Here is a 27,400-nt window from a genome sequence, read left to right as displayed (position 1 = left end):
CGGGGCTAATCTTCCTCAAAAAAAAAAAAAAAGAACAGGTATGGTATTTGTCTTCTAAAAACTTTCATTCCATCCCAAGGATTGTGAATTGTTGTGAATTGCTATAACTTTTATGGAGAATGGTTTGTGTCAGTCAGTGTTAAAAAGCCTTAAAAGTGTGCCTACCTCTTGATCTAACACTTCTAGGAATTTTTCATTAGAAAAGCATCTTAAGATACGCATTAAGATTTCTAATGTTAATTTAAACCAGCTTGTGTAAGAAGGCAATTTTTTATTGTAAAAAAGAAAAAGATATACAGACAGGTACTTGATTTGACAACAACAAAAGTCTCATTTTCTCCCCTTTCCTTGCTTCAACTAAACAAAAAGGGAGGAAAAAGACAAAAAATGTCATCTATTGATACGCAGTGCAGTGATTCCTTCCTCTGGCATGTCCTGCTGTGCTCATCTCTTCCTCTCTTCCTCTTCCCACCCTCAGGTTGGTGTGGCTCAGGAAGCATTTCTACTCCAGGGAGGCTTACGCTAGAGTCTCTGATCCCCGGCTCTGTGATTGAGTTCATCAAGGATAGAGGACGTTTAGAGGGCTGAGGAGAAGGTTAGGGATGAACTGGTAGTGTAGGAGGTAGGTAGGTGTGTAGGTTGTATTTTCAAAGACGGATTTACATTATCTGTTATTTTGGTATTGAATGCATTTTGCCTGGAGCAATAAAATCAACTCTAGTAACTGATTTCAGATCCGTTATTTCTGGATATACTGTACTCTTTAGCAGTATTGCTGCAGGTGAATGTAATTGGTAATAGTTTGATTCTTAGTTTGACGGTTAATATGTTCTAAGGATTTTAAATGTACATATATTTGGCAGTTTCTAATTGAACATAGATTAGTGGGAAGGTTTTTTTTGAAATAATTAAAAATTTTTTCTAACAGTAAAACACTAATTTGCATGTTTCATGTTAGGGAAAAATAGTAATAGAGTGATAGATACAAATAACTCAATTTTTGCTAGTGAACAAATATTTTATAAATACATTTATAGAACTGAGTATTATGTATAGTTTTCTTTAAAGCACATGTGCTTAACAATTAGAGTAAAAAAAACCCTACTTGTGTGACAACGTTCTTTTCCCTTTTTTTTCCCCTCTTTTTAGGCCTCATTGCTACGATTTCAGAGTACCCTGGTAATAGCTGAACATGCAAATAATACCCTAGCACCTATTACATTAAATACCATCACTGCAGCCAGACATCTCGGAGGTGAGGTGTCCTGCTTAGTAGCTGGAACCAAATGTGACAAGGTGAGAAATTTTTAAGGTCAGCCATAGCAAATACAATCTCTATCAAGAGACCGGGAACGATGCGACAGAGAATTATACTGAGGACTTTAGCCCAGACTGGGCTCTAATCCTCATTAAATGGCCAATATCACAACCATTACTAAGTGTGAAAAAGGAGCTAAAAGGTTTGCTCACTAAGCATTTTGTCTTTTGAAATGAGCATACTTGATTTAGTTTCACTGGCACCATTATGTGCCATCAGGTACCAAGTAGAATGATAATGTTTGAGTCCCCTTTGAGGGCCAATCCTTTTTTTGTATTGATGAATATACTTGCTAATCGCTTGTAATTCCTGAAAGTGGTAAATCTGGACAAAGTGTCATGGGTGTTAATTTTTAATTGGTATGAGAATTCAAATGTAGGTATTATACTTTCCAAACTATAGCTGGAACTAAAAGATGTTCTTTGTTTTTTTTGTTGTTGTTGTTGAGATAAGACAATGATAGCCTTGTAAACTAACCCCCTGGAAAGGTGCTATAATATGGTTTGCAGAGTATTGTACCACTGGGCTGCAGTGTAGTTGAAATTGTACTCCAATTAAGCTTACCCAGCTTCAGTCACCAGTTCCCTCTCAGACCACACGGGAGCTGCTGAGTGTGTGTAGTTGGGGGCTTGGACCTCAGAGGAGGAAGTGTGGAGAGAACATGTTTCTTTGTAGAGGAGTTTACGTATTTTTTATTAAATGTCATTGATGCAGAGCATGTGATAAAATATGCAGGTTCAGAATGCTAGTGTCACTTCTCTCTGATATCTTACATGAAATTGGTATCTTAAGAGAAGGTATTCTAACAGGTTTGGGGTTCAGTTGTGTGAATTTCTTTACCTAAATCCTGCTAACAATTATTGAATCTTATATAGTTGATATTAGCCACAATGGATGATGACATGGCTAAGCTATCTTTTTTGATTGCCCTGCTTTCAGATATGTAAGTTCTGGGTTTGAGCACTTATTTTGCTGTGAGTTTAAATAACTATTTTAATATTGCTTTAAAAATATTTGAAGTGCTATTTTATTTACACTATTTTGAGAAAAATCAAAACAAGTCATCTTCTCTTCAATTATAATCTCATTATCATGTCATATTCTAATCTTAAAGAAAAATAATCAGTACCTGTATAAAGAGATTCTGTTAATAGCCTAGGCAGATTTCAGTTTTATTCTGTTTTCTTTAGCTGTTTATTGTAAACAGCAAGTGATTCTTCTGTGTAGTGCCTAAAGTTTTTGCTGGTAAAAAAAGATAGTTTTTATAGTACAAGATAGTCTGCCAGTGAATACTTGATTCAACACGGGTTTTTTTGTGCTGCATCCTTTCTTCAGTGAATATTGTTGCAACCTTACAGTCCATTGAGGGGGGCAGAAGGCACAGCCTTTTATGACTACTCATCAGTGAATCAGCGTGAAGGTAAACAAGAAGACAGAAGACCATAATATGATTTTCATGTCTCTGCTAAAGCAGAAACCAGTCATGCTGTAGTTAAAGAGACTTTAAAGGGGGAATTCTAATTGCCTTTTGTATAAAGGAAATCTCAGTGGTCAGAAAGCTTTCCCAGAACGCCATCCTGATGCCAAACAGGAAAAATGAGGAGTTAAAGTAGAAAATATTTTGCTTCATCATAAATAAATATATGTAGATGGACAGGAACTCAGTGACTGACAATGGACTATTATATAAGATTTTCTCTATGGCCCAGATTCACTAGTTTTGATATTAGCAGAAATTATTGCCAAATAAAGTGCAGTGGCCTGTATGCCAGTGTGGTTAGGTCTTATTCTTTACCTCCAGGAAACCCTAAGTCTGGAATGTATTGGCTGTGTTATTAGTTTGTGTGTGTGTGTGTGAGAGAGAGAGAGAGAAAGAGAGAGAGGGAGAGAGAGAGAACCTAGTCATTGCCTTATTTTCACCATTTCTAAAATGATGGCTTACACTTGCATTGAACAAAAGGTAAAGAGCTCAGTTTATAGTTAAATTTGAATAAAGAGCTGTGTTGATTTTAGTTTATTGATTAGTACTTTTCTTTTTTGGGGCAGGAATTTTTGTTTAAGGTCAATTGGTAGCAAGATCAATTGGCATTATATTTTCTTTGTTAAAGAATTTTTTTTTTATTCCTAAGTAGCCCCTTTTCTAATAAGAATGATTTTTGCAAGTGGCCTTTAAGGTTTTATGCTCTGTTGATATTTATAGTGGGTGGCTTTATTTGTGTCTTTCTGTTAGGTGGATAATTAAAAAGTCTCTTAATCGTAGGTGGCACAAGATCTCTGCAAAGTAGCTGGTGTAGCAAAAGTTCTGGTGGCTCAACATGATGCATACAAAGGCCTCCTTCCAGGTAAGGTTTTCCAGTGGAAAAAATGTAGTGTCTAAATTACGCTTGAATATATGAATATGAAAATATTATGAAATGTGTTTATCAAATGTGTTTAATTCCCAGAGGAACTGACACCATTGATTTTGGCAACTCAGAAGCAGTTCAGTTACACACACATCTGTGCTGGAGCATCTGCTTTTGGAAAGGTAAGAAGATTGAGAATATGGCATCTGATGTCACTACTCAGAAGGGGTCGATTTCATTGTGCTGACAATGTACAACAGTCTTTGTTTAGATAGCTAATCATGGCTTTCTGAATGAATGTTGTAATTTTGCTAAAATTTATTCTTTCGAGATTTTATTGTAATTTTTGTTTAAAATGCTATCCCCATGTTTTGAAATTTTGTCACAGAGACAACTCTGTTCTTTAAAAATTTTGTCGTAATTTATCAGAATGCCTCTTTCCAATTTTCAAATTTTGTTGGAGAAAACTCTATTTAGGCTATTTAAAAAATTATTTTTCTTTAAAAACAATGTTGGACTGTCTCTGTGTGTGAATGTCATTTGTATTAGAAACCCATCTTAAGTGGTAGTTTGTTTGTGTGGCTGATGGATATTTATCAAGGCCAAATCCTGTCTACTTGAGGGGTTTGGGCAGGGCTGTGTGGTGGTTGAAAACATTGTTAGGGTAAAGCAAGCTGTAATCTGATCCTGTGCATTGTGATATGTCTGAAGAAAGAATGTGCTATCAGATGGGTAGTGGTCTGCATGAAGTTTTTTAAAAAGGGAGGAGAGGGAGGTAGGGGGAGCCCAAGAGAACGAATTTGTCACTGGGTCTTGCTCTCTCTGTGGCCATGGGTATCGTCTTAGCTCCCTTTTCTTGTATCCCATTCTTAATAAGCTACAGTTTTTAGTTTTTATTTTTGCTTTTAAAGATTATAAATCAAGTTGTACAAAAATACATTCTTCTTATAAAGGATGCATACAGTACAGCAGTTTGCACAGCAAGGTATCAGAGTCTCCTTTCTTATTCCCAACTCTCTCTTCCATCTTCAGAAGTACAGATGTTAACAATTTTACATTCTTTTAGGCCTCTTTCTGTGTTGATTTTCAGATTGTAATACACACACAATTTTTTTTCTTTTAACTCTAAAATGGGATGATATTTTATGAATTGTTTAGCAACTAGTGGTTTTTACTTAAGAGTATGTCTGGAAAGTATTTGCTCATAACATGTCTGTCTCCTTTTTCTTATAACTGCATAATAATCTGTATTTAGCCAAGGATGGACAGTTAGGTTGTTTCTAATTTTTTTGTATTTATGAACTTTGCTGCAAGGAAATGTCCCTGTATGTACCTCTTTGTATACATATGCTGGTATTTATTTAAAATGGCGTCCAGGAAGTGAAATAGCTGGGTAAAGATTATGTGTTTTAAAATTTTGATATATATTGCTAAGCTACTCTTAAAAGAATGCCTCAGGGGCAATCCCCTGGGTTTAATGGTTGAGTTCAGTGTGTTCTGCTTTGGTGGCCTGGGTTCACAGCTTCAGGGCCTGAGTGGGAATCTATACCACTCGTCAGCCATGCTGTGGCAGTGACCCACATACAAAATAGAGGAAGACTGGCAAAGATGTTAGCTCAGGGCTAATCTTCCTCAAGCAAAAAGAGAGGAAAATTGGCAACAGATGTCAGTTCAGGGTGACTCTTCCTTGGCCAAAGAAAAAAAAAGAGGGATGCCTCAGTTTATACTCCATCAGTGCATATGAGAATAGCTTGCCAATACTTTGTATTCTACATTTTAACATTTTTTCCCCTTATCTGATGGGTGAAGACTATATCTTTTTAAGTTTTGTATTTCTGTAATTGATATTGAGATCAAATATCTTTTCATATAATTATTGGTTATTTTTATTTCTTCTTTGAATTGTCTTAATTTGACTTTTTTCCCCTTTACATTTGCAGTTCTGTTATGATTGACTTTTAAATATGAGTTTGGGGAGTAAGATATAAGCTGTTTCATCAAATAACCATGTTGAGTGACATTAACAGTGAGTTCCCAATACATTGATCTCTCTTTTTTTTTTTTTTAAAGTATACTTTTTGGTGAGGAAGATTGGCACCGAGCTAACATCTGGTGTCAATCTTCCTCTTTTTTTCCCTCCGCAAAGCTCCAGCACATACTTGCATATCCTAGTTGTAAGTCATTCTTGTTCTTTTATGTGGGATGCCGCCACAGCATGGCTTAATGAGTGGTGTGTAGGCACATGCTCAGGATCCGAACTGGTGAACCCTGGGCTGCTGACATGGAGTGTGCAGACTTAACCACTTGGCCACAGGGCCATCCCCTGATCCCTTTTCTTGCAAAATGTGTGTTTGTGAATATTTATCTGTGGTACAGTATTGCTTCTAGACATGAATCACCGCAAACTGTGTAGGGACCTTGCACAGTCCCTAAACACGTAAATCATTCTAGTTTGTTTTTAACTTCTAGAAGTATCAATTTGAACTCATTAAAATTTTTCTTTGAAAGTTAGTAGAATTCCTAGGCAATAACAGAATTTTCAGTGTACAATGTAAATACTGAGTTTAATGAACAATTGTTCTTTTTTTTAGGTTGTCACATTGCAGACTATCATAACTTTTTCAGTTTTTATATGAGGTTCAGTAATTGACAAGTAAGATGGTTCCACAGACATATATGACCTTGGGCTATCATTTACCTTCCTGTAGTCTGTTTTTCTTACATGAAATGGTGCAGTTTGAACAAGCGATGTTTTAAGATCTATCAACTAGAGAAGTTAAAAAATGGAGTGGGTTTCCTCTACAATAGGTTTTCTTTTCCCTGGAGATGATTAACTCAGAGGCTTGGCATCCAACTACTGTATTTTGGCATGTTAGAGATGAGCACTGAAATAAAAAATTTCCTCTCTGAGAGTTTTGATCCTGTTTTGTGTGATTTACACAATTTCATGCATCTTGAGTTCCTGTGATGGCAGTTCACCTAAAAGATTGTTAAACCAAGGAAGGGTGTTTGTTGTATCTAATTAGCTGGATTTTAATACTCTGGACTTAATTACTATGTTGTGACATATTGGAGTTTTGAGGACAAGGGTCACATAATAGTAGCTGGTGCTGCAGCCTCTGAAAAGAACACTCTGGCAGTTATTGCCTCTCCTTCCCTGAAACCAGGTGGTCAAGCCTGTTGGATAACATAGAGATAGATCTTTTACCATCCACCCTCTCAGGACATTTAGATGGAAGATCAGACCTGGAAAAACATGCCTTTAAGTACCGTGGTAAATTTACTTTCAAGAATTCCCCAGAGAAGCCATCTGGTCCTGAACCTTTATTTTTTGGGAGAGTTTCGATTATTGTTTGATTACTTGTGATTGGTCTATTCAGATTCTCTGTTTCTTCTTGATTCAGTTTTGGGACATTGTATGAGTCTAAAAATTTATCCAATTCTTCTAGGTTATCCAATTTGTTGGCATATAGCTTTTCATAGTATTCTCTTATAATCCTGTGTATTTCTGTGGTATTCATTGTAATTTCTCCTCTTTCATTTCTAGTTTTATTTGGGCCTTCTCTCTTTTTACTTAGTAGGTCTCGGTAAGGGTTTGTCAATTTTGTTTATCTTCTTAAAGAACCAACTTTTAATTTCCTTGATTTTTTCTATTGTTTTTTTTAGTCCCTATTTCATTTATTTCTGCTCTAATTTTTATTAGTTTCCTCCTCCTGCTGACTTTGGGCTTCATTTACTCTTCTTTTTCTAGTTCTGTTAGATATAGTTTAAGATTACTTATTTGAAATTTTCCTTGTTTGTTAAGGTGGGCCTATATCGCGATAAATTTCCTTCTTAGCACCACTTCTGCTGCATCTCATAAGAGTTGGTATGTTGTATTTTCATTTGTCTCCAGGTGTTCTTTGATTTCTTCATTGACCCAATAGTTGTTCAGTTAGTTTCATGTTGTGTAGTCTCCACATATTTGTGACTTTCCCAGCTTTTTTCTTTTAGTTGATTTCTAGTTTCATAACTTGTGGTCAGAAAAGATGCTTGATATGATTTGAATCTTCTTAAATTTATTGAGGCTTGCCTTGTTTCCCAACGTATGGTCCATCTTTGAGAATGTTCCTTGTGCACTTGAGCAGAATATGCATTCTTCTGTTTTTGGATAGACTGTTTTATATATATCTGTTAAGTCCATCTGGTCTACTGTTTCATTTAAGGCCACTGTTTCCTTGTTGACTTTCTGTCTGGATGATCTATGCATTGGTGTAAGTGGGATGTTGAGGTCTCCTACTATTGTTGTATTGCTGTCAATTTCTCCCTTTAGGTCTATTAATAGTTGCTTTATATTCTTTGGTGCTCCTGTGTTAGGTGCATATATATTTGTAAGTGTTATGTTCTCTTGGTGGAATGTCCCTTTTATCATTATATACTGCTCCTCTTTGTCTCTCTCTTTTTTTTTTTTGAGGAAGATTAGCCCTGAACTAACATCTGTGCCCATCTTCCTCTACTTTATATGTGGGATGCCTGCCATAGCATGGCTCGACAAGCAGTGCGTAGGTCCGCACTAAGAACCTGAACTGGCAAACCCTGGGCTGCTGAAGCAGAACATGTGAACTTAACTGCTGCACCACTGGGCTGGCCCCTCTCATTGTCTTTTTTTATGTCAAAGTCTGCTTTGTCTGATAAATATAAGCATGACAACACCTGCTTTCTTTTGCTTGTCATTTGCCCTGGAGTATCATCCCTTCACTCTGAGCTTTTGTCTGTATTTAGAGCTTAGATGTGTTTCCTGGAGGCAGCATATTGTTGGATCTTGTTTTTTAATCCACCCAGCCACTCTGTGTAATTTGGTTGGAGAATTCAATCCGTTTACATTTAGAGTGATTACTGATTTACGAGGGCTTAATACTGCCATTTTATCTCTTGTTTTCCGGTTGTTCTGTGTTCCCCTTGTTTCTCTTCCCTCATATTTCTGACTGCCATTTCAGTTTGGTGGTTTTCTGTGATGGTTTTCTCTTTATTTATGATTTGTGTCTGTGTTCTGATTTTTTGTTTAGTGGTTAACATGAGGTTTGTATAAAAAATGTCATGGGTGAAATAGTCCATTTTCTGATAGCCTCCTATGTTCTGTAGCCTAAGCAGGTTCCATCCCTTTCCTCTTCCATTTCTGAGTTAATGTTGTCACAAATTATTATTTTTTGTGTTGTGAAATTGAACTGTTTATGGTTATTTTTGATGCTTTTTTCCTTTCATCATTTATTTATAATTGTTTGCTAACCTGTTAGATAGAGAGCTGCAATTTTCTGATTTTTGTCTACCTATGTATCTCCTTGCTCAGAGCTTTGTAAACCTTTGCCTTTTTGTTTCAGGTAAGAGGGCTTACTTCATCATTTCTTGTAAGGGGGATCTAGTGTCAAGGAACTCCCTCAGCTTTAGTTTATCTGGGAAAACTTTTATTTCTCCATGATACCTGAAGGATAGTTCCACTGGATAGAATATTCTTGGCTGAAAGTTTTTGTCTTTCAGTATTTAAATATATCATTCCATTCTCTCCTAGCCTGTAATATTTTTGCTGAGAAATCTGCTGAAAGCCTGATAGCAGTTCCTTTGTAGGTTATTTTCTTCTGTCTTGCCCTTAATATTTTTTCTTCATCATTGACTTTTGCCAGTTTTAATATTATATGCCTTGGAGAAGGTCTTTTTTGCATCGATGTAATTAGGAGTTCTATTGGTTTCATGTATTTGTAAGTCCAGTTCCTTCCCCAGTTTTGGAAAGCTCTCACCTGTTATTTTTTTGAACAAGCTGTCTACTCCTTTCTCCCCCACTTCTCCCTCTGGAGTATCTACAATCCTTATGTTGCTTCTCCTAAGCAATTGAGTCAGATATTTCTTGAAGAATTTTTTCACTTTTTAAAAATCTTAGTTCTTTCTCCTCTACCTGAAGCATTTCTATCCTGTCATTCACTAATTCTGTCCTCCATAATGTCAGCTGTATTTTTTATGGCTTCTAGTTTATTTTTTATCTCACTAATTGTGTTCTTCATATCCAGAGTTTCTGTATAGTTTTTTTTAAGGGCTTCAGTCACTTTGGTGAAATATTTCTTCTGCTCGTTAATTTTATTCCTGAGATCATTGAATTGTCTGAGTTTTCTTGTAACTCATTGAGTTTCTTTATGACAACTATTTTAAATTCTCTGTCATTGAGATTGTAAATTTCTGTGACTTCAGGATTGGTTTCTAGAGACTTGTCATTTTCCTTCTGCCCTGAAGTGTTACTGTAGTTCTTCATGGTGTTTTGGTTTTTTTTCCTTCTTCTTCTCCCCAAAGCCCCCTAGTACATAGTTGTATATTCTAGTTGTAGGTCCTTCTAGTTCTACTATGTGGGATGCTGCGTCAGCCTGGCTTGATGAATGGTGCTAGATCCGCACCCAGGAACCAAACCAGTGAAACCCTGGGCTGCTGAAGCAAAGCGCGCAAACTTAACCACTTGGCTATGGGGCTGGCCCCCATCATGGTGTTTGATGAATTGATCCTTTGCCTCTGCATTTGTGGTAGCATCAGGTCGCAGATTCCACCTGCACTGCTGGGGTGGAACAGGAGCTTTGTTTCTGATGCTGCCCCATCTGCTGGAAGTTGTGTGGTTAGGGCTGCTCTGTGCTTGGGTGGGCTCTTGGTGGGTCACTCTAGTGTTGGTAGGGCCTCTGTGCTCAGTGGTTGGGTTGCACAAGCATGGACCTGCACTGCGCCCATGGGTGGTTTAGCTGAGCTGCTGTGTTTGGTGGGTGGGGCACCTTCACAAGGGCTGAGCTGCTGCTGCTGGGGGGAGCATTCCCATGGGCAGGGCCACCATGGCACAGTGGGTGCTCCTGCAGGTGTGGCTACCACTCCAAAAGTGTTCATGCCCCCAGACTCAGCTGTTCCCACCTCCTCTTACAGTGTTGCCGGGCTGCTGTGTGAGGCTCTGTGACCTTGCTTACTGCTGCTGGGAAGAGGGAGGGGTGTGCTCACCTGATTCCACTGCTTTCTGGGGATCCAGTCCACTCACTTTCAGATGTACGGCTGTGTGGATCTCTCAGGCGTCCTGTTGTGCTGTGTAGGGAATCTTCTGTTGGTTAATGAATGTCTGTTTTGTTGTAACTTAGAGGGGAGAGGCAAAGGGAATAGCTCACTCCACCATGATGCTGACATCACCCAGACCAAACCCTTTATTTTCTACGAGATCTTAATTTTTTCTAAACTATGGAACTTTTAAGTAGCTTTTCTATCATGGTTGAAAGAGCATTTCTATATATATGTAGGTAGCAAACTGAAAATTAGAAAATCTTTCCTGTTGGAGATATGACAGGAGGAAATTGATTTAGGCTGTCAACACTTGTTAGCATCAATTTATATAGACCACTTGTTAGATAAGGGGTAAGGACATAAGATAAATAGAAGACACAAAATCTCTGCCCTCAGGGTGCTTATAAATTTAGTTGAAGGTCATATAGTATGTATATTAAAAATTATTTCTAAACAAAATACATGCTAGGGCCAATTAGATATTGTACATTCATGTAAGAGGATGCAGAATAAAGGACTAATTAGAGGATAATCCTGGGAGAATTCTTAGAGAACAGAGAGGGTTTGGGGATAGAATGAGGGGAGGAACGTGGATACTGTTATAGTGAAAGTTTACCTGCCAGAAGTGGTATCATTTATCAAGTTCAAGAGATGCCGTCTATTTGTATGATAAAAGCAACACTTCACTTTTTTTATTCCACTTAGATAATGTCATCATCTGAGAGACCTTTGAGTCTAGAAAGTATGGAAATTCAGTCTTCACTAACTGACACTCTCTGTTTAAGAGCTCTGGAGTCATAGAATTTTAGTCTAGAGGTATAGGGATTCTCTTCTTTTCATCGTGAGGTGAGGTAACTGAAACCTGGAAATATTGTGAGATCCCTGCTAGAGAGAGCAAAGTTATCACATGTATCTATTCCAGAGATGTTACATGCATATATGAGGAGAAGTGTATACATTAATTTTTGTTGCTCTTTTTATACATACTATACATGCTGTGCTTCACCTTTGTCATATGTATTTTTTTTTTTTGGTGAGAAAGGTTGGCCCTGAGCTAACATCTGTTGCCAATATTCCTTTTTTTGCTTGAGGAAGATTGTCACTGAGCTAACATCTGTGCCAGTCTTCCTCTACCTTATGTGGGATGCTGCCATAGCATGGCCTGATGAGCAGTGCTAGGTCCGTGCCAGGGATGCAAACCTGTGAACCCTGGGCCACTGAAGTGTAGCATGCAAACTTAACCAAACTATGCCACCGGGCCAGCTCCTTTTTCATTGTTTTTTATGATTATATAGGATTCCATTATATGGATAAACTATAATTTATAAACCTATCCCCTGTTGATGGACATTTAGGTTAGCTTTGATCTTTTTTTATGCTATCGATTTTTTAAAAGGTGAAAATGTCTTTGAAATTTTTCTTTCATACACTTTAAGTAAATATGTACAAGTATATTCTTTTTCAGTATTTGAGAATTTTACTGCTCTTCTGAGTATTTTTTTATCTCTTCTTATCTAAATTCAGTAATCTGTAACTGTCACACTCTGAAGTGATGTTTGTTAAAGCAAATATCATATCTCATAATTCAACATACTGAATGAAGGTGGTTTATTACTATAAAACTCATAAAACTCTTAATGTAGTTAAAGTAATGGTTGGCTCTTACTTAGTCTTAAAGGCTGTCCAAAAAGTTGTACTTAAAGTTGCAGTATGTCTAAAGATGCATGTAAAGTATATTTGAATTAAAATTTCTACAGAATATGCATTTAGAGAATGTTATTGCTGATAGTTTATAGCCATGCATTAGCACGTATGTGTGTAACTCACTGTTTATTTTACTTTTAGAACCTTTTGCCCAGAATAGCAGCCAAACTTGATGTAGCCCCAATTTCTGACATCACTGTGATCAAGTCACCCGACACATTTGTAAGAACTATTTATGCAGGTGAGTACACAAGGAAAATAATTAATAAACATGTTAAATTTTTATAAATTTTAAAAGCAGAAATTAATCTTGAAGATAGGATTTTCTGTCTGTCTTTATTTCTTTTTTTGTTTGAGGAAGATTAGCCCTGAGCTAACATCTGCTGCTAATCCTCCTCTTTTTGTTGAGGAAGACTGGCCCTGAGATAACATCTGTGCCCATCTTCCTCTACTTTGTATATGGACGCCTGCCACAGCATGGCTTGACAAGCAGTGCATAGGTCCACACCTGGGATCTGAACTGGTGAGCCCCAGGCCGCCGAAGCAGAATGTGCGAACTTAATCACCACGCCACCAGGCCAGCCCCTTGAAGATAGGATTTTGAAACAAGTCATACACTTGCTGTAAATGGTCTATCTTAAAGGTTTCTGAGAAAAATCTTAGAGTTGCTACTAGACCATGCCATGACATTCTCTCTGATAGATTCAAAGCACAGTTCTTTCCTTCTTGTCATTCAGTTTACAGAATGAGATTTTTCCAGTGATCAATAAAAATTAGATTCACTATTCAATATATTTTGTAAGTGGCACCTGGAAAAGCAGACTTTCTATTTTTATTTTAATTTTTAAAATTTTTCAAATTTTATTGAAGTCATAATAGTTTATAACATTGTGAAATTTTAGTTGTACATTATTATTTGTCAGTCACCATATACTCATCCGCCAACCCCCTTGCCCTCTGGTAACCACTGATCTGTTCTCTTTGTCCATGTGTTTGTTTATCTTCCACATATGAGTGAAATCATGTGGTGTTTGTCTTTCTCTGTCTGGCTTATTTTGTTTAACATAATACCCTCAAAGTCTACCCCTGTTGTTGCAAATGGGATGACTTTTTCTTTTTTATGGCTGAGTAGTATTCCATTATATATATACACCATGTCTTCTTTATCCACTCATTGGTTGATGGGCACTTGGGTTGGTTCCACATCTTGGCTATTGTGAATAATGCTGCAGTGAACATAGGGATGCATAAGTCTCTTTGAATTGTTGATTTCAAGTTTTTTGGATAAATACCCAGTAGTTGGGTAGCTGGATTGTATGGTATTTCATTTTTAATTTTTTGAGAAATCTCCATACTGTTTTCCGTAGTGGCGGCACTATGTTTGCATTTCCACCAGCAGTGGATGAGGGTTCCTTTTTCTCCTCCACATCCTCTCCAGCATTTGTTGTTTTTTGTCTCGGTAATTATAGACATTCTAACAGGTGTAAGGTGATATCTCATTGTAGTTTTGATTTGTATTTCCCTGATGATTAGTAATGTTGAACATCTTTTCATGTGCCTGTTGGCCATCTATATGTCTTCTTTGGAGAAATGTCGGTTCATATCGTCTGCCCATTTTTTGATCAGGTTGTGTTTTTGTTGTTGTTTTATGAGTTCTTTATATATTGTGGTTATTAACTCCTTGTTGTATATATTATTTGCAATGTTTTCTCCCAGTTGGTGGGTTGTTGCTTTGTTTTGATCCTAGTTTCTTTTGCATTGCAGAAGCTCTTTAGTCTGATTAATTCCCACTTGTTTATTTTTTCTTCTGTTTCCCTTGTCTGAGAGGACATAGTATTTGAAAAGATCCTTTTTAGTTCGATGTCAAAGAGTGTACTGCTAATATTATCTTCCAGGAGTTTTATAGTTTCAGGTCGTATCTTCAAGTCTTTGATCCATTTTGAGTTTATTTTTGTGTATGGTGTGAGATAGTGGTCTACCTTCATTCTTTTGCATGTGGCTGTCCAGTTTTCCCAGCACCATTTACTGAAGAGACTTTCCTTTCTCCATTGTATGTTCTTAGCTCCTTCGTCAAAGATTAGCTGTCCACAGATGTGTGGTTTTACTTCTGGGCTTTCAGTTCTGTTCCATTGATCTGTGTGCCTGTTTTTGTACCAGTACCTTGCTGTATTGATTACCATAGCTTTGTAGTATATTTTGAAGTGAGGCATTGTGATGCCTCCAACTTTGTTCTTTTTTCTCCGTGTAATCAAACTTTTTTTTTAAAACAGTATTCTCAGTCTTCTTTGCTGCTTCCACTCCATTTCCATCTACATTAAGAAATTTATTTCAGTGTCTCTTTAGTTGATTGCTGTTTTGCTAAGCACACTGGTCCCTAGAGAGGCTGGAGGAGGTAGTGAACTCTTTGTTCTTCCTGATTGAAGTTGTGTCCTTCAGTATAAATGGTCAATTCTCAAGTCTTTCATCTTTAGTAGTGTTTGAGGAGAAATAGTTGATCATAGTTTAGGTCACTCTTAATGTGATTGCTAATCCATAAGAAATGTCTCAAATCCTTTTTGAGTCTTGGAATATCATAATTCTTATTCTTTGTGCCCTGTCATGTTTTCACTTACTTTCCTCCCTTAGCATGCATAGTAGCTTCATTCTTATTAAGTTGTTGCAGCTCATATTGTTTAGTTACCGATGGTGTTGTTTTTGGAGAAAGAAGCTTTTATTTATATTCCTTTTTTGGAATAGTGTACCTTATTAGTGTGGCTGCCTATTCCAGTTTCTTGCTTTCAGGCTGGTCAGCACTTGTCCTATTTTTAAAGACATTCGAGGTTATACAGATATCCACTGATATGTTTCTTCATGTTATGGGTACTTTTCCTATAGTCTGTAGAGGTGGTACAACTGGTCCACAGTTACTTCTTCCTTGTCTTTGTGAAGTAAATCCTGAATCTCAAAGAAATACTTGTTTTGTTGCCTTTCCTCTTTTTTAAAAATAAATTGTGTATTTTCTTAAAAGGATCTTTTCAAATACCATGTCTTCTTGGACAAGGGAAACAAAAGAAAAAATAAACAAATGGGACTTCATTAGACTAAAGAGCTTCTGCAAGGCAAAGGAAACCAGGATCAAAATGAAAAAACAACCCAGCAACTGGGGGAAAATATTTGCAAAGCATGTATCTGATAAGGAGTTAATCTCCATAATATATAAAGAGCTCACACAACTGAAGTACAAAAAAAGAAACAACCCAATCAAAAAGTGGGTAGAGGATATGAACAGACATTTTCTACATGATCTACAGATGGCCAATAGGCACATGAAAAGATGCTCCACATCACTAATCATCAGGGAAATGCAAATCAAAACTACACTTAGATATCAGCTTATGGGCATTAGAGTTGCTATAATCACCAAGACAAAAAATAAATGTTGGAGAGGTTGTGGAGAAAAGGGAACCCTGATACGCTGCTGGTGGGAATGCAAACTGGTGCAGCCACTGTGGAAAACAGTGTGGAGGTTTCTCAGAAAATTAAAAATAGAAATACCATATGACCCGGCTATCCTACTACTGGGTGTTTATCTGAAGAACTTGAAGTCAATAATACAAAGAGACTTATGCACCCCTATGTTCATTGCATCATTATTCACAATAGCCAAGACATGGAAGCAACCTAAGTGCCCATCGACTGATGATTTGATAAAGAAGATGTGGTATATGTATACAATGGAATACTACTCATCCATAAAAAAATACAAACTGTCCCATTTGCAGCCATATTGATGGACTGTGAGGGTATTATGTCAAGTGATATAAGCCAGACAGAGAAAGACAAACACCATATGATTTCACTCATTTGTGGAAGATAAACAAACTTATGGACAAAGAGAACCGTTCAGTGGTTACCCGGGGGAGAGGACCCGGGGCTGGGCAGAAGAGTCAAGGGGCACATTTATATGGTGTCTGAAAAATAGTAATGTACAACTGAAATTTCACAATGTTATAAACTATTATGACCACAATAAAAAAAATAATAAATACAAAATAAAGAAATTGTGTATTTCAGGAAATGCTTTATGTACGGTGAAGTGTGACGAGAAAGTGAAGGTATTTACTGTCAGAGGAACATCTTTTGAAGCTGCAGCAACAAGTGGAGGTAGTGCTAGTTTGGAACAGGGTGAGTGTTCAGTTGGAGTTTGTATGTGTTTCTTGTTTTTTAGTTTACAGATTATATTAGGGTTAGAGATGGCCTCTGGTTAAATTTGTAATGCAGAGTATTTGAGAGCTGAATCTCAGTGATACTCCCAAGCTTATACAAAAATAAGAAATATTCATAACTATCTTTTTCCCGTCATTTTTGGTACTAGGATAGTCGCTTTGGTGGAACAAAAGAAGTGGTGGAGAGAGGGTCCATTAAGATTAATCTGTTATATTGATGTTAATATTTTTTACTCTCACTGTTCCTATTATACTTGGGAGATTTGATATAATGGAAGAATGTAGTAATAGCAAATGTATAGAGGGTGCTACACTTTAACATATATAGTATCTTATTTGAACCCCATGGAGAGAGAATTATTCCAGTTTTACAGGTAGACTCAGAGAATTAAGTAATTTCTCAAAAGTCATATAGCTGATGAGGTGAAGTCTGGAATCTAGTCTCTTTAAGTCTTTCCAAAAATCAGAGGAAATGAAGTTAGGAGGACAAAAAATTCACAGTAACTAACTTAAATTTCATGGAATTAATTCTTTGTGTGTTTCTCCTAAAAATTATTATTATTATAGAACTTGAACTCATAGTCATTGTTTTGTGATATGTATGTCAATGTATGCAGCATCAAGTACTTCCCCAGTGGGGATATCAGAATGGCTTGATCAGAAATTAACAAAAAGTGATCGACCAGAGCTGACTGGTGCCAAAGTGGTAGTATCTGGTGGTAAGTGGAATATTAAAATGTATTAATTTAAAAAGATGATGTAAACTTAAAATACTTTGATTTTATTAATAGTTATTTCAGAGACGTACAGATCTTTTTTCAAATGTAAGAAGTATGCAAGTATTATTGGCATTTTACCAATTAGGAAAATGAAATCATGACCTTAATACACAATTTGGGCTTTTTGTTGTAAATCTGTTTCAGTGGCACTAGGGGGAGCATGGTACAAATCATCCCCATAGCTTTGCATCTTGGTATCTTTGTCTTGTTGACTGACTTCCATATTATCTTGAAGAGTATGGTTGGCTTCTGAATCATAGAAAGGACTGGTGGGAATCTCAGGATCATGTTGTATGATCCCCACCCTTTACTTTGAAAGACTTCCAGAGTTGTCTAGGTCTCTATGAATAACTCTTTGAAAGTTTTTTCACATTTAATATCAAAGCTGTTAATATTGCACAAGACTTGCTTCTTTTTTGTATATCATGCTCCTTATTAAAAAAAACTTTTTATAGCTTGCTGACTTTTTGAAAAAATAATTACTGCTATGATTTAAAAATCTTTCCAGACTAAACATCAGATAAAATAATTAAGTTTCCAAATAGCCTTGTATTACAAGCAACATCGAGAGGAAGTCATTTAATATTTCAGAAAGATATATCTGACTCATTTATTCACTTATTTACTCAAGAAATGTTTGTTGGGTATCTATTCTATGCAAGGCCCATTGTAAAGTGCTGGAGAAACAGAGGAAAAGGCAGCGTATTCTTACTCTTAAGGAATTTAAAGACTAGTGAAATGACTTCCCTTCAAATAATTTCATTCAGTCAGTTAATGAAGTTTTGCTAAATACTGTGGATATAGCCGTGACCAAAATAGCTATGCATCCTGCAGTTAAAGAGTTTTTGTTCTAATGGGGAAGACTGATTTTTAAGACTCATTATACAATTAGTTAACTGGTTAGTTAATTACAGTAGTGTTGAATGCTTTATAGGAGAAGTACAGGAATATAATTGGAGAAGTCAGGAAAGACTTTATAGAGGAGATGGCATGCTTAATATGGCAGATGTGTAATATGAAGATTCACTCTATACAAAATTGCGAAATTTTTATAGAAGCAAGTTTATATTTGCTTAATTTGTTTTTTTTCATCTTTTTTAATGAGGTCGGGGTTTGAAAAGTGGAGAGAACTTTAAGTTGTTATATGACTTGGCGGATCAACTACATGCTGCAGGTAAAGTTATTTTCCTTAGTAGAAAAATGTTCCCTTTTCGTTGAAATATTTTTCTTCATTATTTCAATTATATATAAGTCACTCAAGGCTGCAAATTATTTTGCTTTTTCTAGTTTTCAACTTTTCTGTCTTAAACAGTTTTTCCTAGTCTCCAAGTAAATGGTATAGCATTCAGTGAGAGGGTGTCTTTGTTCTTTTTTATTATTTATGTGATACTCTTACAGTTGCTGAGCCTTAGTAGTCTTTTTCATTTAAAAATAATTTAAATGGTAGCTTTGGTGCCTACTTCAGATTCAGGAATGCTTTTGTTTTTCTCTTTATTGGTGGTCTAATATAAATCTCATACAAATAGAAGTTAACATTTAACATTATTTTAAAATTATAGTTTACAATTTATAGGAAAGATCGAACTTATTAAAGGTCTATCAGTGAGAATGGAATGATGTTTTTTGAAAAATCAGAAAATTAAAAATATTTTAGTTTTTAATTATGCACTATTAAATGAATATATTCTGCTTTTTACAAAAAAGTCTCAATCCTGTCCTCCCCCTTTTAAGAGTTTTGTGTATAACTTTCTAGGTTTTTCCTGTGCTTTTATATTACTATCTGTACCCATGGAAACAGTAATGGTTTTGTCTGAATAAAGGCATGATATTGACTCTTTATAATCAGATGGTTGCATTTCACTGAGGATGTTTATTTCACTCATTGTTTAATTGAACAAATATCTATGGAGTGTCTGCCATATGTAAGACACTATTTTAGGAGCTAGGGAAATAGCAGTGAACAAAATAAGCAAAAAGTCTCTCTGCTCTTGTGGAAGTTAACATTTCTGCTTCGGTGAGATTAGACTTTGTATTAGTTTCAAATGGCTACTATAATAAATTAGCATAAAAATGGTGGCTTAAAACAACAGAAAATTATTCTCTTACAGTTCTAGAGGCAAGAAGTGTGTTGAAATCAAGGTGTTGGCAGAGCCACACGCACTCTGGGGGCAAATCTGTTCTTTTCCTCTTCCAGGGTCTAGTGGCTGCCCTGGCATTCATGGGCTTGTGGCTGTGTCACTTCAATCTCTGCCTCTGTCTTCATATCACCTTCTCCTCTGTATCTGCGTCATCTCCCTCTGCATCCTTATAAGGATACGTGTGATGACATTTAGGGCCCACCTAGATAATCCAGGATAAGCACCTTCTCCCAAGATTCTTAACTTTATATCATTTATGCTGCCATAGGTAATGTTCACAGGTTTTGGGGATTAAAATGAATATATCTTTGGAGGAGCCATTTTTCTGCCTACTGCAGACACTAAACATAATAAATTAGTAAATAAATAGTATATCAGAGGGTAGTAAATGCTGTTGGACAACAGGAAAAGGAGAAGGAGTGTCGGAGAGGGAGGATTGCAGTTTAAATAAGATGGTCAGAGTAGGCCGTAATAATAAGGAGACACCCAAACAAAGGTTTGAAGGAGCTGAGGAATGAAGCCATGAGCAGATCTGAGAGAGAGGTTTGAGGTATAGGGACCAGTAAAGTGCAAAGGGCTTGGCTAAGGCAGGCGCATGTCTGGTCTGTGTGATTAATAGCAAGCAGGCCAGTGTGGCTGGAATGAAAAGTGCAAAAAGGGAGAGTAATAAGAGATAAGATTGGGAATAATAGACCAGATCACATAGGGCTTGTAGGCCTTTGTAAGGAGATTGCTTTTTTATGAATGAAATGGGGAACTATTGAAAAGTTTGAGCAGAAGAGTCACATGATCTGACACAAAGTAAAAGGATCACTCTGGTTACAATTTTGAGAATAGACTAGGTGGTTAAGTGCAGTAACAAGGAGATCAATTAGGAGGCTGTTTCAATCATTTGAGTGAGAGATGCTTGTGGTTTGGACCAGGTTAGTAGCAATAGATGTGGGGAGAAATAGTTTTGGGACATATATTTGATGGGAGAACCATTGGGATTTCCTGACAGATTGGATATAAATTATGAGAGAAAATTTTTATTTGGCAACTCGTAGGATGGAGTTGCCATTAGCTAAGTGGGAAAGACCCCAAGTGGTATGGTTTCCAAGAAGAGATCAGGAGTTCAGTTTTGGGCATATTAAGTTTTGAGATGTCTAATAATGGACATCCAAGTAGAGATGTTGATTAAGCAGTTGGTATAGGAAGTCTGGAGTTCACTGGAGAAGGTTGGGCTGGAGATATAAATTTCGGAGTCAGTTTCATTTAGATGATGACTGAAGCCATGAGACTGGATGAAATCACCAAGGGGAGTTGAATGTAGATAAAAAAAGAGGTCCCAGGACTAAGCCCTAGACACTGTAAGGTTGAGAGGTAGGAAAGAAGGGGAGAAGACAACCAAAACGGGAATGGTAAGTAAGGCAGGAAAACCAGGACAGAGAGTATGACATTTTGGAATCCAAATGAAGTGTTTGAGTAAGGAAAAGAGTGGTCAACTATGTCAAAAGCTGTTGCTAGGAAGGTCAAGGAAGATGAGGATTGAAAAGTGACTAATGAATTAAGCCACTTAGAGGTCATTGGTGACTTTGACCTGTTTTAGTGGAGTAGTAGGGGTGAAAACCTGATTGGAGTGGGTTTAAAAGAATCGTCTTAGGGACCGGCCCGGTGGTGCAGCGGTTAAGTTCTCACGTTGTGCTTCGGCAGCCCGGGGTTCACCGGTTCGGATCCCGGGCGCGGACATGGCACGGCTTGGCAAGCCATGCTGTGGTAGGTGTCCATGCTGTGGAGGAAGATGGGCACGGATGTTAGCTCAGGGCCAGTCTTCCTCAGCAAAAAGAGGAGGATTGGCAGCAGCATGTTAGCTCAGGGCTAATCTTCCTCAAAAAAAAAAAAAAAATCGTTCTGGGTAGTGGTTACATGGCTGTATTCACTTTATGATGATCCATTGAGCAGTACATTTGTGATTTATGTGCTTTTTTGTATGTGTGTTAAATTTTAGTAGAAAAGGTTTTAGAAATAGAATAGGAGGACTGGAAGGGAAACAATGAATACAGATGACTCTTTAGAGGGATTTTGCTATATAGGAGAGCAGAGAAATGGACAGTAGCTAGAGGAGGAGTGGGACCAACAGAGGGACTTTTTAAAGATGGGACAAATAATAGCATGCATATATGCTAATGGGAATGCTTCAATTGAGAGGGAAAAATTAATCATATAGGAGAGAGGGGAGAGTTGCTTGAACAATGTCCTTGACTAGACAAGAGAGAATATGGACACAGCTGCAGGTTGATGGGTGAATGTGTTAGTTGGAGCACGAGCAAGTTCTCTTCGGATTGTTACAGTTTTTCAACGAAATAGGAAGCAAGGTCCTCAGCTGAGAGTGAAGATGTTAGGGAGTACTGGAAGTTTGAGGAGTGAAGAAAAGATGAAATTATAGTTTAGGAAAGAGTGAGAGAATTAAGCCTATTTTTTTTTTTTTTAAGTTAAACTCAGTAAACATGGCTGAGTATTGGTCTTTTCCTCCAGTCATGCTGAACGACAGGAGGACAGGTATGGAAAAGGTGGAGAGATTGCTTAATCAGTTAACCAGAGATGGAGGTTTTTCCAAATGAGTGTGATGATGTAAGAGGAGGGCAAGGAAATTGAAGGCAAATGCAAAGGAGTGATTAGAGTCATTGATCATAGAATTTAAGCTGGATAAAGAAAGAAGAAAGAACATGAGGAAAGAGAGGGATAGTGAATAGAATTTCACTGTTCTATTCACTATCTCTCTGGGGTATATAATCCCAGTGGGGTCAGTGGATTGTTGGAGTTTGGTACTAAAGGAGGTCAACTGTAAAGAGGAGATCACGGAGAGACGTTGGAAATTGAGATTATTGAGGGATATTGGTAATGGAAAGGTTGGGGATATGACCATGGGTATGACTGAGGTAGGGTGGAGGACAAGATGACTGGAGAAGAGTTGTTCAAGGAGCTGAGAAGCCAGAGTGCTGAAATCTCCAAGAATTAAGACGAGAGCAGTATTGGAGAAAGTGACAATGACCCAGAAGCTAAAAATCATGGAGAAATGAAGGGGATTGATCTAGGGAGGTGATAGATGACACAGCAATAGACGGTTGGTATAATCTGATGACATGAGAAGCAAAACTGAGGCCTTTTAATTTTAAGGAGGAAGGAGGGGAAACTTTCTGAGAGTGGCAGTGAGGAGTCGCATCTCCAGGCCCAGTGGTACGACTATGGTGGCAGACAAAGCAACATTTGCTGGAGCGGGTTGCAGGGGAATTGTCCTCAGGGAACATCTAGACAAATAGATGGAATATATAGAGAATCTGTCAGTTCCAAAAATCATATCTTAAGTGTTCAAGAATTGAGGAGGAGTGTGAGATGGGTGCAGATTAGGGAGCATGCAGGGCATTATGGGGATCGGTGTATGGGTTATGAAGGATAACCTTTGAGTCTGGGACTTGTTATAGTGACTGATGTAAGTAAAAGGCAGAATGTGATCAGTCCTGACTGATTCAAGATGGGTAGTGGTGTTGAGACTGTGAGTTTTAGGAGGTAGTGAGTATTGTCTGTGGCTTCCTCTGTCCTCTCCAGTTGGAGGTGAAGAGGACGTGAGGCTCATTGACACCTGCTGCGAGTGAGGTGGCTTTAGTCCAAGAACGGGGCTGCCTGTTGATTCCTGCTGAATGAGGATAGAAGTTTAGTTAAATTCTAATTTATTTTTTTTAAAGCAAATATTGGTTAAACCTTTATCTTGTGTTATATGTTGCTTTTTTCTTTATCTGGTCAAAAGAGGCAATGGTGTTATAGTACCTGTCTTTAAAAGTTGTGAAGTTATTACATAAAAGAAGTATTATATAATGACATCCCAAACAGATTATAACATGTTTTGTGAATGTCTGAATGCCTTTTGATAAAGCAAACAGGGGAGTTAGGCCAAATTTAAAATCTTAAATCCTTGGTTATAAGTAGAAGGCAGTTCTTGAAGCTTTGTGTATAAAATGTGCTAGTACTTAGTTTTAGAATTCTTGATCAGAGACAAGGGACTTTTTTTTAAAGTAAGGCCTTTATGAAATAAATTTTTCTTTCTTTTTTTTTTTTTTGAGGAAGATTAGCCCTGAGCTAACTACTGCCAATCCTCCTCTTTTTTGCTGAGGAAGACTGGCCCTGAGCTAACATCCATGCCCATCTTCCTCTACTTTATACCTGGGACACCTACCACAGCATGGCTTTTGTCAAGCAGTGCCGTGTCCGCACCCGGGATCTAAATCGGCGAACCCCGGGCTTCCGAGAAGCGGAACGTGCAAACTTAACCGCTGTGCCACTGGGCTGGCCCCATGAAATAAATTTCTTACTGTACTATATCAGTGTCTTTTTTTTTCTTTTTTTTTTTTTTTTTTAGTTATCAGTGAATATCCCAACTAGCTGAATAATAGAGCTTAAAAAAATGCCCAATATTTGTTTCCCTTAGTTGGTGCTTCTCGTGCTGCTGTTGATGCTGGCTTTGTTCCCAACGACATGCAAGTTGGACAGACAGGAAAAATAGTAGCACCAGTAAGTATTGCAATAAAACATGCCATGCAAAATTCTGTGGGGTACGAACTGTATATATTTGTTAAACAATCATCTCTGTGATTTATGTCCTATTCAGTGTACCTAAGGAGTTAGCCATTACCGTGGTGAATCTGTCCTCCTCCTCACAATGTCTGTGGTTTTCTTGGTTTCAGTAAAATGCTTAGCAGTTCTTAAATCCAGCATTGTTTTTCAAATTTTTTAAAACAGTGGAAAACTTTGTCAAATTTGTATCACAACACCAAATATAAAATTGATAAAAGCAGCATTTTATTATTAAATGGATTTTATAAGTTCACATTAACGTTTATTACCATTAGCCTATATAAAATCAATCTGTAAAAACAATGAATCTGTATTAATGAACACAGAATCTCAAAATCAAGAGCCGTGAATGACAATTATAGCTTTCTGAACATCTAGTTTATATCTGTATTTTGTCTAGTTATACGAAATTCAGAAAATTCTGATCTATATAGATAAATTATACTAAAATATTCTTCAGTAAAACCTATCCAAAACTTAGAAAATGAATACTTTAGTGTCAAAGTTGAATCACTAACAATATCTAATGATAGTTTACATTTCTTAGATGATAAAAGTTTTCACTGAATAGGATTCTCAGCCTGTTTAAATCTTTATTGTGTGGAGGAAAATGAGTTCTTTTATGTATTTCAAAACAAAAGGTGTTTTTGATGTATTTCAAAACAAGATATTAAGTCATATCTATTAAAAAAATCTCATATCTCAATTCCCTGTTCTATCAGATGTTCATTCAAAATTTCAAAATAGTCAAAATTTTTAACTCGTCTTTGAATTTTGTTTTGAAGTGTCTGTTCAGTCTTTTCCCATTTTAAAATTAGGTGTCTTATCTTTTTATTGTCTCTTTGTAGGGCAGCTTTATATAACCTGCATACAAATTCTTTGTCAGATACATGTACTGTGGGTATTTTTGCCCATCTCTATTGATTTTCTTTTGATGAGCAGAAATTTTTAATTTTTATGAGATCTAATATATTGGTCTTTCCTCTTATGATTAATACTTTTTGTGTTATTCAGCTTGTTTGAAGTAAGATAAGATCTCAAAACCTAAAATAGGTACTAATACTGTTTATAAATGAAGTCACAAAATGATGTAACCTGTTTGCTTGTGATACTACGTTAGTCAGGCTATGAGAGAGCATTTATTGAGCAGATGAGCTCAAGCCTTCCATGGCATTTAATTAGGAGTGGCACACATGTATTTTTTGTGGAAGTCTTGTTTGTCCAAGTTTCCATGAGTCACTTCTTCAGGCTTGAATTTACAGAAGATCACATTTACAACCTTCCTAATCAATAATACCACAAGAAATCCAGAGATAAGCACTGAGATGGCAGACAAACTTTTATTTATTTTGATTGAAAGGAATCACTTGTTATTAAGCAGAATAGCAGAATGACAGGGAATGACCCGTGGCATCTTTACATGTATTGAAAATAAATGTCATGCAATCAGCATCCTTTAACATGACTGTTATGAAGATAGAATTATTGAATTGTTTTTCATAAGGAATTTAAATATGTTAAATGCTTTGAAGACTTTCTTTAACATAAATCATATAATCCCCAGAGATTCTGATTCCTTAACTCTGAGTTAGGCCTGGGCATGTATAAATGTATGTATTTGCGTGTGTGTGTGTATTTTTCTTTAAGACGTTAAAACTTTTTTTGAAACCACCTCGAGTTTACAGAAAACTTACAAGTACAGGGCAAAAACCTTTATCTTTGTGGACCACTTGAGAGTAAGTTGCTGAGATGATGCCCCATCATCCCCAAATATGTAGGACATTCTCCTACATAACCACAGTACAACCTTTAAAATCAAGACATTAACACTATCTAATCATCAGAACCCATTCAGGCTTTGCCACTTGTCCCAGTAATGTCCGTCATAGCAAAAGGATATATTTCAGAATCGCATGTTGCACGTGTTGTCATGAATCCTTCCATCTTAAACAGTTCCTGTCTTGCCTTGACTTTCATGACTTTGACACTTTTGAAGATTATAGGACAGCTATTTTGTAGAATAGAATATGCCTCAATTTAGGTTTGTCTGATGTTTTCTGACAATTCCATTTAGGTTATGCATCTTTGACAGGAGTATCACAAAAGTAATATTTCATCCTATCAGGTGCTACACAATTTCATTTTGTCTTATTACTGATAATTTTGACTTTGATCATTTGTTTAAGGTGAGATCTGTCAAACTTCTTCCTTTGTAATTAATAAATGTTTTATGAGATATACTTTGAAATGATGTGAATATTCTAATTCAAACTTTCAGTTTATTCATTTATTTATATCAGTAGGAACTTAGGGGTCCTGTTTTATTCAGTGAGTGAATATCTGTTATTTTTATTATTGTTGATATACAAATTGTCCCACATTTGGCCAGTGAGAAACCCCTTCAGGGTGGCTTTTGTGTCTGTTTGACATGTTTCCACCATTCTTTGAGCCCTTTTTTAGATGTTCCAGGCTCATTTTGTGCTTTTCCTCTACCAGCCTTGGGATCAGCCTTTTCTCCAAGGAGTCCTGGCTCCTTTTAGAGAAGAATGGTATTTAGAAGGCAACATCTGGATGTTAATTGTGCTCATTGCTATTGGGATGTTGCTCTTCCCAGGACCTCTCGAAAAAAAAAAAGCTTGTGTACATTTATGTATGTATACAAACACATTTACATCTTTATTTCTCTATCAGTCTATATTTATTGAAAACCATGAGTCCAGTACCAAGGGTCAGTTCTAGTTCTCTCCCTTTCCCTGTTTGTAATGCCCTTCCCCTGCAGTGAAAAACCTGGGCTCTGCCAATACCCTACCCTGCACAGGTTGCCCCACTCAGGCTCTGACACCCTTCACTGAGCAGCCCTTCTACATAGATACCCTGTCCACCTTGCTTGGACTCTGACACCCCTGTCTGGATTATTTCCTCCCAAAGTAGTTGTATGATTTTATATTTCTACCAACTATGTATTTGAGTTTCAGTTGCTCATTTTCACCAACATTTGGTGTTTTAGCTGTTCAGGTGCATGTGTAGTGGTACCTTATTGTGGTTTTAATTTACATTTCCCTGACATCTAATAATAGGGAACACTGTCCTGTTATTGACCATTCAGATGTCTTCCTTGTGAAGCATGTGTTCATATCTTTGGCTCTTTTTTATTGAATTGCTTATCTTTTTGTTGAGTTGTAGTAGTTTTTTATATATTCCAGATATGAGTTTCTTGTCAGATATATGTTTTACAAATGTTTTCTCCCAATCT

General features: G+C 36.8%; 1 protein-coding gene across 3 annotated transcripts in view; it reads left to right on the top strand.

Annotated features, from left to right (window-relative positions):
• ETFA (electron transfer flavoprotein subunit alpha) overlaps positions 1-27,400 on the top strand; it is a 99,996-nt gene that overhangs the window by 10,501 nt on the left and 62,095 nt on the right. For 2 of the 3 annotated variants that reach the window (XM_070574177.1, XM_070574186.1), the window contains exons 2-9: positions 1,150-1,296; positions 3,579-3,660; positions 3,763-3,845; positions 12,559-12,658; positions 16,471-16,581; positions 17,240-17,341; positions 18,507-18,575; positions 24,002-24,084. In XM_070574177.1, the coding sequence (XP_070430278.1) occupies positions 1,150-1,296; positions 3,579-3,660; positions 3,763-3,845; positions 12,559-12,658; positions 16,471-16,581; positions 17,240-17,341; positions 18,507-18,575; positions 24,002-24,084 (777 nt within the window). The remainder of the gene's footprint in view (positions 1-1,149; positions 1,297-3,578; positions 3,661-3,762; positions 3,846-12,558; positions 12,659-16,470; positions 16,582-17,239; positions 17,342-18,506; positions 18,576-24,001; positions 24,085-27,400) is intronic. The other variant, XM_070574197.1, reaches the window with a different exon arrangement.

Source organism: Equus przewalskii, chromosome 1, assembly GCF_037783145.1.
Source record: "Equus przewalskii isolate Varuska chromosome 1, EquPr2, whole genome shotgun sequence".
Lineage (NCBI taxonomy): Eukaryota > Metazoa > Chordata > Mammalia > Perissodactyla > Equidae > Equus > Equus przewalskii.
The sequence above is the reverse complement of the archived record's forward strand: the minus strand, read 5'-3'. Positions and strand labels throughout refer to the sequence as shown.